Below are 13,892 nucleotides of genomic sequence, written 5' to 3'. Positions count from 1 at the left end.
ATCAATTTGGTAGTATCAGCTCATGATGCCTAAATATTAGCTGTCAATGTGAGCTTAACATTATCAGGTTAAACATACAGATACCATTTACACGATAACAATGTTATCTTAATGCGCCGTGAATTATGATAATGAACTTAATAGAAAAACATATATAACCTATCTATTTTATAAGGTATCCCTTAATATTACTGGCCATTTTTGCAACCGTATTTTATAATAAGATTAAAAATTATATAATTTATCAGCTGTTTCTATTTTATGTTTTTTTTTTTGAGACTTCGTTGTCAGTCTGTCCATTTATCTGTATGTACGTCAAGACTCTTTTATCTTAGGAATGCGTAGAGGTATAAAGTTAAAATTAATACCAAATATTGAGATGCGGTGCTCTGGAGCCATGGAAAAATGAAACCTCTCAGTTTACGCAATCAAAAGATATGGCCGTCAAAAAACCTATAAAGTACTTCTCGTTGACCTAGAATCATAAAATTTGGCAAAAACTATCTTAGCTCAAGTATAGAAAACAATCCGAAAACTGTGAATTTCTCTGTCTGTCACATCAGTGTCTGTTTGTATATTTGTCTGGTGAGAAATAAGTCACGAGAGTCCGATTCGCACTTTGGTCTGTATTGATGATTTGAAACTCGATGTAAAAATAATGCAAGGCGAAAAAGTGAAATGAATTATTAATTTTCACTTCTACTGCGCGTGTATTGCGCGAAAACCTCTTTATTTTCTTAAGTTGTCTTACAGAAATCATTTTAATAGAACGTGTGGTAAAAATATTACTCTTCGTTTCCTAATAAAATATATATTTGGCAGAATACTTAAGATTTTCTTTCAGTACAGAGAATTTATTAAAAAAAAAAAAAATTATTTATTTTTGGAATTCTGTTTATAATTACAGGATCGAAATGGTCTGTTTAGTATGTCTTTAAATTGTAGATATTGCGCGATGATTACCTAATTAGATCCGAGCGAGTTGCGAGGTCCGGGCGAGCCTACCGTGCCGAGCGAACCCTGTGGTATGGAGGAAACATAACCTCATAACTTTAAAGGCTTATTTAATAAACATAATATAAACGAGAAACTTTTTATAAATATTAACCGTGAACAAAGAATACACTACTATGTTTATAACGACACTGGTTCATTCACCTTTCAGTGAAACCCGAATGAAAGCATCCTTACTAAACTTTACCTATATTGTTTAACTTGTAACTAGGTGGTATCTGCTTGAAACCCTGGACAAGATGCACGCCTCTAATACGACCCTTATAAATAATAAATAAGTAAAGGTTCCTTCAATCAGCCACATGTATTATTAAGGATCAATTGATTCTAAATAGCGTATAATTTTAAATTGTACTCGGTACAAATTGTAGGCTCTCAGACCACCGCTATTTGTCTATCGAGGCATATAAGCTGTAGTCGGCAGGCTGAAACCAATTATTGCAAATGCGATTTTTATTCCGGCCACCGACGGTCGTTATCCGCAAGGTTTTAACCCTTGGGTACTTCTAGCAGTGCATTAAAAATGTCGATACAAATAGATTTGTTCAGTAACTAAGGTTCCAGGGAAGGGTATCGACAACCTACTTACCTACCTACCTTATTTAGTATCTAAGGGTATTTGGGTAACTTATTATCATATTATGTGTCCTAAACGCTCTTCTACGAAAAACTCAAATTAATATGAACATAATTGTTGTTATGCGAACGAAAATCGTGTTATAATAGTGTGCCGCAATTTTTTGCAATGTTGAAATTGAGAAAAAATCTAAATAATATATGTAATGACTGGTCAGAAACGAATAAAAAATTAAAAAAAACAATAAAATGTGTGGAGTCGCAATAAACCGCGTCAAAGATTAACATACCTATGTAATTCAAGTGTCGGGTAGGAGTAATAGGTACTGATTTTTTTTTATATCATCTGTAGGCGGACGGACAACTGAGCTACTAGATTTTCCACAGACAGATTAGCGCCGTATGAAATTTTAACCATTTCTTTATAACCAATGTTTCAAAAGTCAGTGGTACAATCTTTAGAACTGAATTGTTATGTCGTTTATGTCTGTAATTACACTGGTTCAAAATCAAAATATACTTTATTCAAGTAGGCTTTTACAAGCACTTTTGAATCGTCATTGAACAAACTCAGCTCAGTACAAGCTCAGTAGCTCAGCTACAGCAACAAGCTCAGTAGTTACTCTTTGTCAAGATTTAAAAATACAAAGTCATGTTAGTTAAATACAATTATATACCTATGTAAATAATACATCCCGCCTGGGAAGTCAACAAGTACTAGCTCCACGCTTTTTTATCATCTGTATAATCTTGTATTGAATAAAATGCCTTCTTTACCAATGTATTTTTACAAATGATTTGAACTTATGAATCGGCAAAGTTAAACATATCTGCGTAATTTTGTTATAGAAACGGATACCTTGCCCCAAGAAGGATTTATTGACTTTGCGGAGTCGGAAACTTGGCGTTATAAGCTTTTCGATCACCGTTCTAACCGGAACACAACAATACTATGTATTGCTGTTTGGCGGTAGAATAAATGATGAGTGGGTACCTAAACAGACCGTCTTGCACAAAGCCTAATCACCAAGTCAATGTCCGGTTCTTCTCTGGAGAAACAACACACACATATGGTGGGTTTTAAAATTAAATCCAATCTTGTAAAAGTTATTCAGAAGTGCTTGTGTCGAGCTTAAATAAAATATATTTTTATAAACAATAGTTAATAAATAAAAATATATCAGTTCATTTTAACAGAAATTTAATATTGGTCGTTAGTCATGGAGTATTTTATTCAAAAGATCGAGGTACGGAACACATCGAGTCAAATGGTTGGCTGCAAAAATCAGTGTGTTCGTTAGACTGAATAAATGAAGCACTTCAGACTATTGAAGGGGCGCAAAGCACTGTATTGAAAAAAAAAAAACAACTTACAACGATTAATTAGACAGGACTAGCACAATTTAATAAAATAATACTCTCTTAATACATATGCTACTTATGTGTGTATTGAAATAATTTGAAATAATATCAAACACTATTAAATAACAAAAGAGCATTGTCTGTCCGTAAAATAGTAGGTATAGAAGCTGTGACGATTTAGAATTAAGACGAATCAAACTATCGTTTTTAAATAATTTTATTATTTCATAAATATTTGTTACAAAATAACATTCTGTCAATTGACAATTACCTACATTTTTTGATTAAAAAAAAAAACATTTTCTTGCCATAATATCTAATCATGTATAGGTACTCTGTCTATCTATTGCTCTTTCACGGCAATGGTACTGAACCAAATTTGATAAAATTTGGTATGAAGTAAACTTGAACTTACTCGCTCCGATAGATTTTGCGCCGGAAAGTGTCAATAGACACCTGTAATCCGAAATTTATGTAAGCGAAGCCGCGGTTAAAGAATAGTATCTTATAAGGCACTAATTAAATAAATACAGATTAATACGGATAAAGTCAGTATTCATAGAATAGTAGTCGTCTATAAATCTCGCTCCATAGACCAAACATTTTCACGGTATATTTTAAACACGCACTCGACGTATGCCCTATATGCCGTATATGCGTATATATCCGCCATATGCTCTCTCGACTTCCCTCTCGAGTATATCTACCTAGACTCCTTGATGCAGAATACCCTTGACTCGATTATCAAAATACCTAGTCTAGCTAGGATTACCGAATTAGGTGGTATATTGACAGACAGCCTCTACTCTAATTATTTTATAATAACAACAGTTTATTTAAGCATTTAGTATACCTAATTGATTATTATTATTTAAATCACATAAGGATTTCAGATACGTCTTGATAATCTTAACTAATAATAAAACTAATAATATTGATTTATAAATGCGAAAATGTTTATTTTTTTGTCGGTTTGTTTGTTACAATCTTATGTCGTAACTAGTCAATGGATCATTAAAATTTGCAAACTTGTTGTCAGGGTTACGGAAAATAGAACAAATAAGTTTAAATAAAATCGTAACCGAAACATGTCGGGTGATAATGTACCACATGTGTGCCTAACTACACCTACTAACTCACATTGGAGCAGCTTCGTGGAATAAACTCCAAAGGTTCTTCTTAAATAGATAGGATGATTTAGCCCAGCAGTTGACCGTTCACAAGATGTATCTACTTTAATAATAATTAATTAAAACAAGGGCCTAGTCTGTAAAAATAAATAATTAACATATATATACAGATATGGTGCATCATATATCACGCACGAACCAATTCTCCTCCATTGAAGTACTATAAACAAGGAAAGGCACTATCCTATCAATTTATCACGCTACAGTAAAGCAGAACTACGTATCTAAAACATTTCACACGGAACTTATCTTAGGATAAACAAAGCAATTACATAAAAGGTTAAAGGGAAAAAACAACAAATAATCTGTTTAAGGATATTCGTTGTTTCGAAATCACGAACAAATTGACGAGCAGTTTATCTAATCGAAATGCCTGTTCGGGGCAATTCCGATCGTCACGCCTCTCCAGAGACAATGAATCATTAATGCCTCCCTAATATATAAATATGTTCTTTAGGTGTCTAGTTTTGGCGAGTTTTGAGCAATGTTTATCTATCTTATGATACAATATTTTAATATGCATATTATTTTGTATGAAATCTAAATATGTTACTAGCAATTAGGTTATGGGTTTTAACATATGAAACAGCCTCATCGGTCTAGTGGCTTATATGGACGCAGTTCTTGAGGTCCTAAATTCAAATTCAGTTAATTAATATTACTGAGTTTCTCTATTGCGAAATTCTAGAAATTCTGCACGTAGTCTGGGAATTCTGGTGTTTGGCAGTCCTTGCACACACAGGAGTATAAAACCATTGGTCTAAAACCTGAACTCTTCCCTTCGTGTGGGATTTGCGTGCCATCGGATTAAAAAAGTGTGCAAATAAAAAACACTTGTGTTTGCGTACACACTTGAGCACAATTATACGCACGCGCAGTTAGCTAGTCTCTCTTAAAAAATGCCACTGTGGCTGAAATTAATCAGAAGGACTTCATCATTATAGTCATAAGTCTATTAATAAACAATACCCAAGCAATTGAAATGTTATTAAAAGCGACTTATTAAATATGCGTAAGTTAGATTTGAACATTTATCGTTTTCCGTTACACCATATTGTCCCAAATAACCACGACTGCGTAGTTAACGAACGTTGACATGACGTCAAACTGCAAACAATAATTCCGCACAGGAAAGCCGCTAACAGCGTTAGCCGCCGCAGCGCCTCTGCCGGAAGTTAGCGACAAACAGTTCCCCTTTCAATAAACTGTGGTTTGCTCGAGCAGATTCTTCGTAAATGTCATGCCGTTACATGTAAAGTGCAAAATGTTTTAATTATTTTAGCGCCTACGATTGTCAAAACTTGAGCTAATTTAGAAAGCATTCAGAAGTACAAGTAAATATTTAATTATAAGATTTAATAAAAGTATAAATCGATTTACACTGGGAAGTGTAGTAAAAAGTAGGATATGATATTAGCCTAGTCTAAATTATCTGCCGCTTTACTAGCGTAGAAACCTAAGAAAACTAGTATTTATTCCATACAAAGTACAGTAAACTAAAATAATACCCCATAAATCTCTTATCGTTGATCAAAGGGCTCTCGTCTTAAACAAGCCTGCCTTCTAACGTTGTGTTAAAATCCGCAAACAATTTAAGTACAAAAGCGAGACAAATATTTAAATCGAATGTAACAATAGTATAATTCAGTTTTAATTAAATGAATACTTGAGCTTTAGAAAAGCCATAACCAGTCATCAGTTATACCTTTAAATACTTGTTTATATGAACTTGAAGGCTGAAGTAAATATATGTACATGTACGTATATCATAATTTGATAATATAAAATAATGTTGAGGGAGTAATAAATTAAACAATGCTGTGTCTTGTTAAACAAAGTTTATAAAGGAGTTCCCATGATAGGGAACTCTTTTGTATCAACATTTGTTTGTTACTTTTTACACAATTTGTTAAAGGAAGCTTTATATAGTTCATTATTTAACCAGAAAAGCGAAATCTATTTATGTTTTCAATTAATTACCGATATAACTGACTTCCACTCATACGCGTTTCGACCGTAAACAAAACGACGCGCCCTGAATACTGACAGATACATCGATAGTTTCAACAGATTCCGAAACGACTCTCGATTTAAGCAAACCGCAATTTTCGAAATTGAATAAACAGCTCTTCGTCGATGTTCTCTTTCGTGATTCCATATCGAGATGAAATGCTGTCCCAATTCTTTTGAAGCGAAAAATATATTTGATTTAAATATTGATTGCGATAAAATATAATGTACTTTCGATTTGTGTACATAGATGGTTTTAAACATGTTGTTGAGCAAATGAATTACTTTACGGACACACATACCTTCATACTTCCGTCATGGAAATAAGCTAATTAAGATTCATTCGGATTCAGGTGTGTCGAGGAGATCTGTTTTTGCTGGGTGGAAAAAGTTGCATTGGATCAGCGTGGTTAACAATGACGGTGAACAAGCTCCTAATATTTTTTTAAAAAGAGAGGCGAGTGACGTCACACAGTGAGACAGACTACATTAAAGATTATTTAAATTCGAATAGTGATGTAGATAGAGTTGCGACTGATGTCTGAGTTTCTGAAGGAGAAATGCTTCACTTTGACTGAATTAATAAAATTGAATATCTATGTTTTGAAAGGTGCTACTCATATTTCCTTTTAATTTCATTTTGGTCAACTGCATGACGTACGATAAAGGCGTCAGTGACACACAAAAATAATGGGGATCAATTCTGTACTTTTCAGTAATAGGCTATTTGACTGGTTTTTAAAATGTATTTTATATTATTTAGTAGGGGTTAAGGAACCCAGTAAAAGTTGTCTTTTTTAATTCTAGTACATATTTGCTGAAAAATATCAAAATAAAAATTCTATATTTAAATAACCCGCGAAAACGCTACTTTGACAATATGACGCTGCAATGGGGTCGGTGACGTCACTTGCTTGTATTGTAATCTTTGGTTCATATAGTAGGAAAACGAGGTTAATAAGCAAGTGACGTCATCATAAGCCCGACCAATCGGGGGCGTTTTGTGTCACGTGACAAACGTTTAAAAAAATGCATTTTTATTTATGGATTTTTGAATAAATTAATTATTATTTTCAACTTTCGTTGATAAATAACCATTTTTAAACTCATAATATGTACTGATTACAATAATTGACACTTTATTTTTCGCTTTGACAAATAGCCTATTGTATTAATCTAAAAAAGGTAAGGAAAGGTCAAAAATAAAAACAAAATAGTCCAAAAAGTATTCCCGTCAATCAAATGTGAATCCTTGAAACATGTGAAAAAGTAATTTATTGAGTCTTTTTTTTTTAATTCGTTTCAGTAACTATACGCACATCCCCCTTCCCCCAAGTCGTGTGGCTTTCTCATTCAATTCGTTTAATTATAATTATTAAAAAATTAAAAGAATAACCGTAAACCAAAAGAAGAATACTATAAAACATATTCAAAAAGTTTTTTATTTCTACTCAATGAGCGTTAAGAGTCGTTAGGGAAAAACAGAATCGAAAATAATTGTTTATCATAGTAACTATCGTGTTGATTTCGGTCGTTAAGATTAAAAATTAAGTAGTAATTCTTTTCCAGAATTTAAACATAATATATCCAATTTTCATGTTATCACTTCGGAATTAATATAGCGGTTCATGGATTACTGGTTTGTTTAAAGCTCTTATACGATAGGATTAAAACGTTGATTTGTATAAAATATTGCTTGCCATCATTATTATTTGCTACAATAAAATTACATTACGAGTTATTCTATTTCATACAAGATTATCCAATATTAAACATTATATAATTTTATTCATCTACAGTTTAGTCTGTAACAAAAATTAGCAGAGAGCTATACCCGTTTTAAAACAGATAATTTATAGTTTTTTTTTATGTCAAAATACAATGACACGTGATTATTGTGCCAAAATACATTTTATTTTTATTCAGATTAATAAAAAATGCGTTAAGGTTTTTTTTCAATACCCTATTCCAAAATCAATTTATTTAATAACCATTTAATTGTCGATATATAATGTTAATTTATAATTATAACCTAAGCATATCGTTATAATTAAGGTCATAATTTATAATTATAACCTAAGCATCTCCAAGAACTGTTAGTTTCTTTAAGTATGTTAAACACATATAATATGATAGGTAGAAATAATAAAATCGCACAGAACTTGACATTATTTTTTTTTTAATTCGTAACATCACGATCAACGCGATAAATTAGGTATAGTTTTTTATTTTTTATTTTTTTGATTGCAATTTTATATCATCGGATCAAGAAGTTCATCCATAATCATGGAAATATATGTATATTTATCAAGAGCAAATCAAAGGAAATTAACCAGTGACCTTTACCACAGATAGCGGGCACGCTGATCCCGTAAGTAAAAGGAGGTTACAAAAAGAAGGTTAAAGTTTTTAGTGGAGGTTATAAACAAATTATTAGGCAAATAATAAACCAATTCCTAAGTAATAAAATACTTTTTACTTATACATTAAATGGAACGAAGGTAGCTCTTTGCCCGAAACAATACATTGTTAAAAAAAAACTCTTTTCACGTATTGTTTGATATTTAACTTTATAAAAGAAGTTTTTTAAAACTTATCTCGGATTGCAGCTAGGGTGTTAAGTAAAGAAACAAAAGAGGTAAAATTGCATTCTGTAGATGTTTGTTTGTTAACAGCGGAGCAGTTGAATTAAGTAAACGAGAAAATCTGATTTCGTTCGTTAACGAATGGATACACTTACAGTTTTATTCTTTGTTATTTTTATAACTTATCTTTATAACATTGTTTATAAAGTCTAATTTTACTAATTTTTTTTGCATACATGATGTTTCTAAAATAATTTATATAATATATTCCAATGAAAGTAGGAAAAAAGATAAAAAATCCTTGGATTTACGTATTTCATGCGATTTTCTAATAAATCAGCCGTATTGTGCACTGAAAATTTATGAATAATATATCTTTATTCATAACACAACATTATTTCACTTAACTAAATACTTATATCCACTTTAATTTTACTCCCAAAATTCCGATAGCAGTTTCGTCGACGTTCAAAACACTATATTTTCGAAAATCCATAGTAAATATAATATATTATTCAAGCTCTCGGCCAGTATTTATTTATATATTGCGTCAATTTACTGTCAAATGTTGTTTATTTGGCTTTTCTCCTCTTATGGTTGGAATAGAGTATAATGTTATCTTGACCGGTTTCGGTCATGGCGGCGAATCGCAAGGGCCCTCCATCTGCGCAGGAGATTTTATAGTACACTAGTGTAACTAAAGATCTTTCATTATTTATATCTAGAATAACCCGCCATATAAAAAACCGTTATGTTGTTAATAAAAATATGTTTTCGAATTTCGAATCATGCCTTCGGTAGCTGTCAACGATACGTTCCGCGAATTCTTGCGGTCAAACGTAAAACATCCACATGTACTGACAATATAAATAATAACTGACATATGTACTGGGCTTTATTTTTAATAACTACATAGAACGAACAATAATAATTTAAAAATAAAGTAAACAACGCAAAAGTAAGATTTCAGTTAAAAAATGAAACTAACATTTGATACTACTATGCTTATAACCTAATAATATATAAGATAAAAATGAATAGTACAGACTAATAGACTGGTTAAATTGTACACAGAATCACATCGGTGAATAATATCGAACGATATGTACGAAACGAATGAATGAGAAGATACATAGGCAAATTCGATTTTCTTCCATCAAAGAACTTACATTGATATAGCCTTAATAAGAATTACTTGAAAGTTAAAAGGACTTTAGCTTGAAGCTATGAATACGGCGTCCTATGCTGAAACCTCATCTTCCCTTCATGAAAATTATATTAGCGGTTGCGACGTTGTTACGTACGAAGACCTCGCTCGGAGACCGAAAGACCGAAATTCGGCGAGAAAATTTTCAAAAGACACGTTTTTTTGTTCTCTTTTACTTTTTAATCATTTTATTGTCGAAAGTAATATTATATTATACACAAATATTCTAAAGGGAACAGCAAAAGGGAAATATTGATTACACTGTTTACATTATAAGTAGTTCATCTGATAAAGTTTATAAATAAAACCAACTGCTTGCAGCATGTCTTTCTGACTATAAAATTGTAGTTCTCACTTGTTTATTGGGAAATATAAATAACAGTTAAAGTTGGCCATTTCAACGCGGGGGTCATTTCAAGATTTTATCGTAAATAGTATTTCATAATAAAAGTCTCACCTGCCCCAGCCTCGCGTCGCTGACGGTGTACACTCCACACTCTGTCACGTCTTCCGGCTTGTCAGTCGGTGCAGAGCGACGCCAGCACGCCGCGCACACCGCCACCAACACGCCACATAAAGTTGCACTGTAGAAGATAAAACTCAATTTACTACTTAGTTGTGTTATATCTTTTGGGTTCTTCTATTTAAGTTTACTGCTCGCTACACAAAACCATGGTTAATAGTGAATTTCAATTAATTTTAATGTTTCGGTAAGTATATCATTCGTCAATAACTCAATGTAATATTCGCGGGTTCGACAACCTCTCCTAACACAATCTTTACCTTAAGAGGTAAAACAAATATATTAATAAATTATTTGCAAATATATTAATAAAAACACATGTAAACTTAATTGCCAATGTCAATCAATTACATACAAAAGTTTCCGAGATCAACATAATTAGTAATAATTCACGAATATGCAGATCATCCGTATTCACATGTGAGGAGGGCATTAGTTGATACATTTTATGTGTAAATTTTATATTTTATACTATTTACATGAGGATTATACGAGTGCATGATTCATACAATGCTTTAAATATCTGATTACTAGTCAGCTCCTTATGGTTGAAATGTAAAAAAGAAAAAAAAAGCAAATCTGATTGATATTTCCTTAGATAAGCGCGTTCAATTCTAGTGAGTTAATTCAAAGCCTCATGTATATATACATTCACACATAGGTACTTATATGGAATGAAAAATTTTGTATAATGTTTAAATACCATGAAAATGATTGTTCAATTTTTGACACTTCTTAATATAACTATCGTCAAAATCTTATATTTCAAACCTTATTATTTTTATTTAATTATATATGTAATAGCAACATTTTGACCATTTTCTGTGATCCTTTTATAAAACCGTACGTGACTCATAAAACAGTTACTTACTCCATATGGCTGGTTTCTAGTATAGTACATTATGAATGAAATTACATAAGCTGCACTATATATAATGTTGCCCTATTTTTGTATCACAGTGTAAAGAAAAATGCATAAAAACTATTTAATAAAACGGCACTTAGCAATGACACGAGTGATACTTCTTATATAAATAGAAAATAGGCTCTGTTTTTTTTTTTGTCAAATAATATCGAATCCGAACTCTTCACGACATTATATTTTATTTGAATATAAATAATCCTTTCAACATTGTTTTATAAACTGTATTATAAATCTTGTAAGTAAATAATAACCAAATATATTTTGATGACCTTCGTGGCCGAGTAGTGTGTACACCGGTTTTCATGGGTACGCCACTCCGAGGTCCCGGGTTCGATTCCAGGCCGAGTCGATGTAAAAAAGTTAATTAGTTTTCTATGTTGTCTTGGTTCTGGGTGTGTGTGGTACCGTCGTTACTTCTTATTTTCCATAACACAAGTGCTTTAGCTACTTACATTGGGATCAGAGTAATGTATGTGATGTTGTCCAATATTTATTTATATAGTATAAATAAATATTGTACTACATCACACACATACATATATTCTATTTCAAATAAACCATTGAATAAATGAAGCTTAAAAATATAGCAACCAACTGCAGCAAAGGATTCTCGTGTCGTTGAAAATGCAAATAAGTGTCGAATGAGCGAATTGTTGAATTCCTATATCGGAACTCTGAACAGACGAGACAAAATATGGTAATGTAAGAAATTTTGTAACCGAAACAAATTATTAAAATTATATGGCTTTTAATATCATCCATATGACTAATATATTGATTTAGCTTGATATAAGACTACAGATTATTATATATTATAGCATTATAATATATTCTGCGCTGTTGGCTGGTTCCCTTGAGATTGTCCACTGTGACCAAAATCGGTCAGGACAAAATCATCAAGAGTAAGAGATAACTTTTATTGGTAGTTTTAAATTCGATTAAATAATCTGATAAGATTCAAAGAGCCTATTTGAATAAAGAATATTTAGATTTTTCAAATCGCACCTAACTTTGTCAATTAATTAATTATTATTTGTCAGTAAACATTATGGTATTACACATCGACAGTCTAAGATAGCAAAGACACAGGCAAAGTGAAAACTGTTTAGTGCCTTTTCCTCTTTGGTTTGTCAAACGATTGTTTTTTTTTTTTTTGTAGCCATGGAAAAACTTTTTTGTTCATTTTTGTCATTAAAAAATATATATATTCGAAAATGCAAATTCAAGTATGTTTAAATTTATATCAATAAATTATAATAACAATGTCAAATTTCATTCAATAATTAATTTAAATTAACTAAGACTATTTACAATGTCACAAAATAAACATATTCCCGAAATTTGCTGGTGTAATTGTAAGAAATTGAGACAATTGATGAAATTCCTGTGCAATTGTAATGTCACTCATTACAAATGCACGGAAATTTAACCATCGAATTTCAGCTGAAATGTAATTTCACCGGGTCCATTTAGTTCAGCTGAAATTTCAGGTATTTTGCAATAACACTACGACATTCATATCTAAAAAGATCTTTTGTATAATTCTATAAGAATTTCTACTATCTCACTCGATAAATGTTCCTTCAACATTCAAATGCTATAATTATTATATATTATTGTTAAAACCGCATATTACTTTTTAACATATCACGTTCTTGTGTTTCCTGTGAGCTTCTATTTTGAAAAATTAGCCTATTTCCTTTCCAGTGGGTTAAACCTTATTACTTATCATCTAAATATGCAAATTATTTCAATTTTTTGTTTCTTTTATAATAAAGGTAAGTGGACGTCCTAAGTTTGCACCACGGCCCATAGACATCGGTGCTGTAAGAAATCTTAACAATACCTTAGATAGCCAATGCGCCATCAATCTTTGGATCTAAGATGTTATGTCCTTTGTGCCTGTAGTTACACTGACTCAATCACCCTTCAAACCAGAACACAACTATACAAAGTACTGATGCTGATGAGTGGATGTTCCCTACCCTACCCTAACCCGGGTAGGGTTAGTGTACCAAGTAAAGTAGTAAAATTAAATTTATTTTGTAATAAATTAATTTGATTAAATAAAATAACATAATGTGAATTAATATTAACTCTATAACCCATAACGTCGCTCTTAAAACAATTTTTAACCGAATTATATTCATCAATGATTTAGCGTTTGCTCCTAAATGTATTTTCAAACTTCGGATGTTGATATAACACTAATTGGGCTTTCAATGAATCAATAATTTCTGTAATCTACGTCTAATGCCAATAATACTCGTCTGCAAATACGATTCAACTCATCTATACATTTATTTTAAATACTATTAATATCAGACCTGGCTTATCCAACTAGCAAAACATTATAAACTGATGTTCCACTTAGGCAAGACAGGAAATTAAGTCAAATTAGTTTTACTTTTTCTATGTTATAGGGGGACAACAAGCAGGAGGCTCACCTGATGGAAAGTGATTACCACCCATGGACATCTGCAACACCGAGACTTACTAA

General features: G+C 31.6%; 2 protein-coding genes across 2 annotated transcripts in view; one reads left to right on the top strand and one right to left on the bottom strand.

The window, feature by feature from the left end:
- The window catches only part of LOC113400204 (probable beta-hexosaminidase fdl), a 90,863-nt gene that overhangs the window by 58,406 nt on the left and 18,565 nt on the right, over positions 1 to 13,892 (top strand). The window lies entirely within an intron of this gene.
- Positions 1 to 13,892, bottom strand: part of LOC113400205 (uncharacterized) — a 35,957-nt gene that overhangs the window by 15,419 nt on the left and 6,646 nt on the right. Inside the window, exon 3 of the mRNA XM_026639692.2 lies at positions 10,402 to 10,528. Coding sequence (XP_026495477.1) covers positions 10,402 to 10,528 — 127 coding nt within the window. The remainder of the gene's footprint in view (positions 1 to 10,401; positions 10,529 to 13,892) is intronic.

The sequence above is a fragment of the Vanessa tameamea genome, chromosome 18 (genome assembly GCF_037043105.1).
Source record: "Vanessa tameamea isolate UH-Manoa-2023 chromosome 18, ilVanTame1 primary haplotype, whole genome shotgun sequence".
NCBI lineage: Eukaryota > Metazoa > Arthropoda > Insecta > Lepidoptera > Nymphalidae > Vanessa > Vanessa tameamea.
This window is presented reverse-complemented; position numbering and strand designations above follow the sequence as displayed.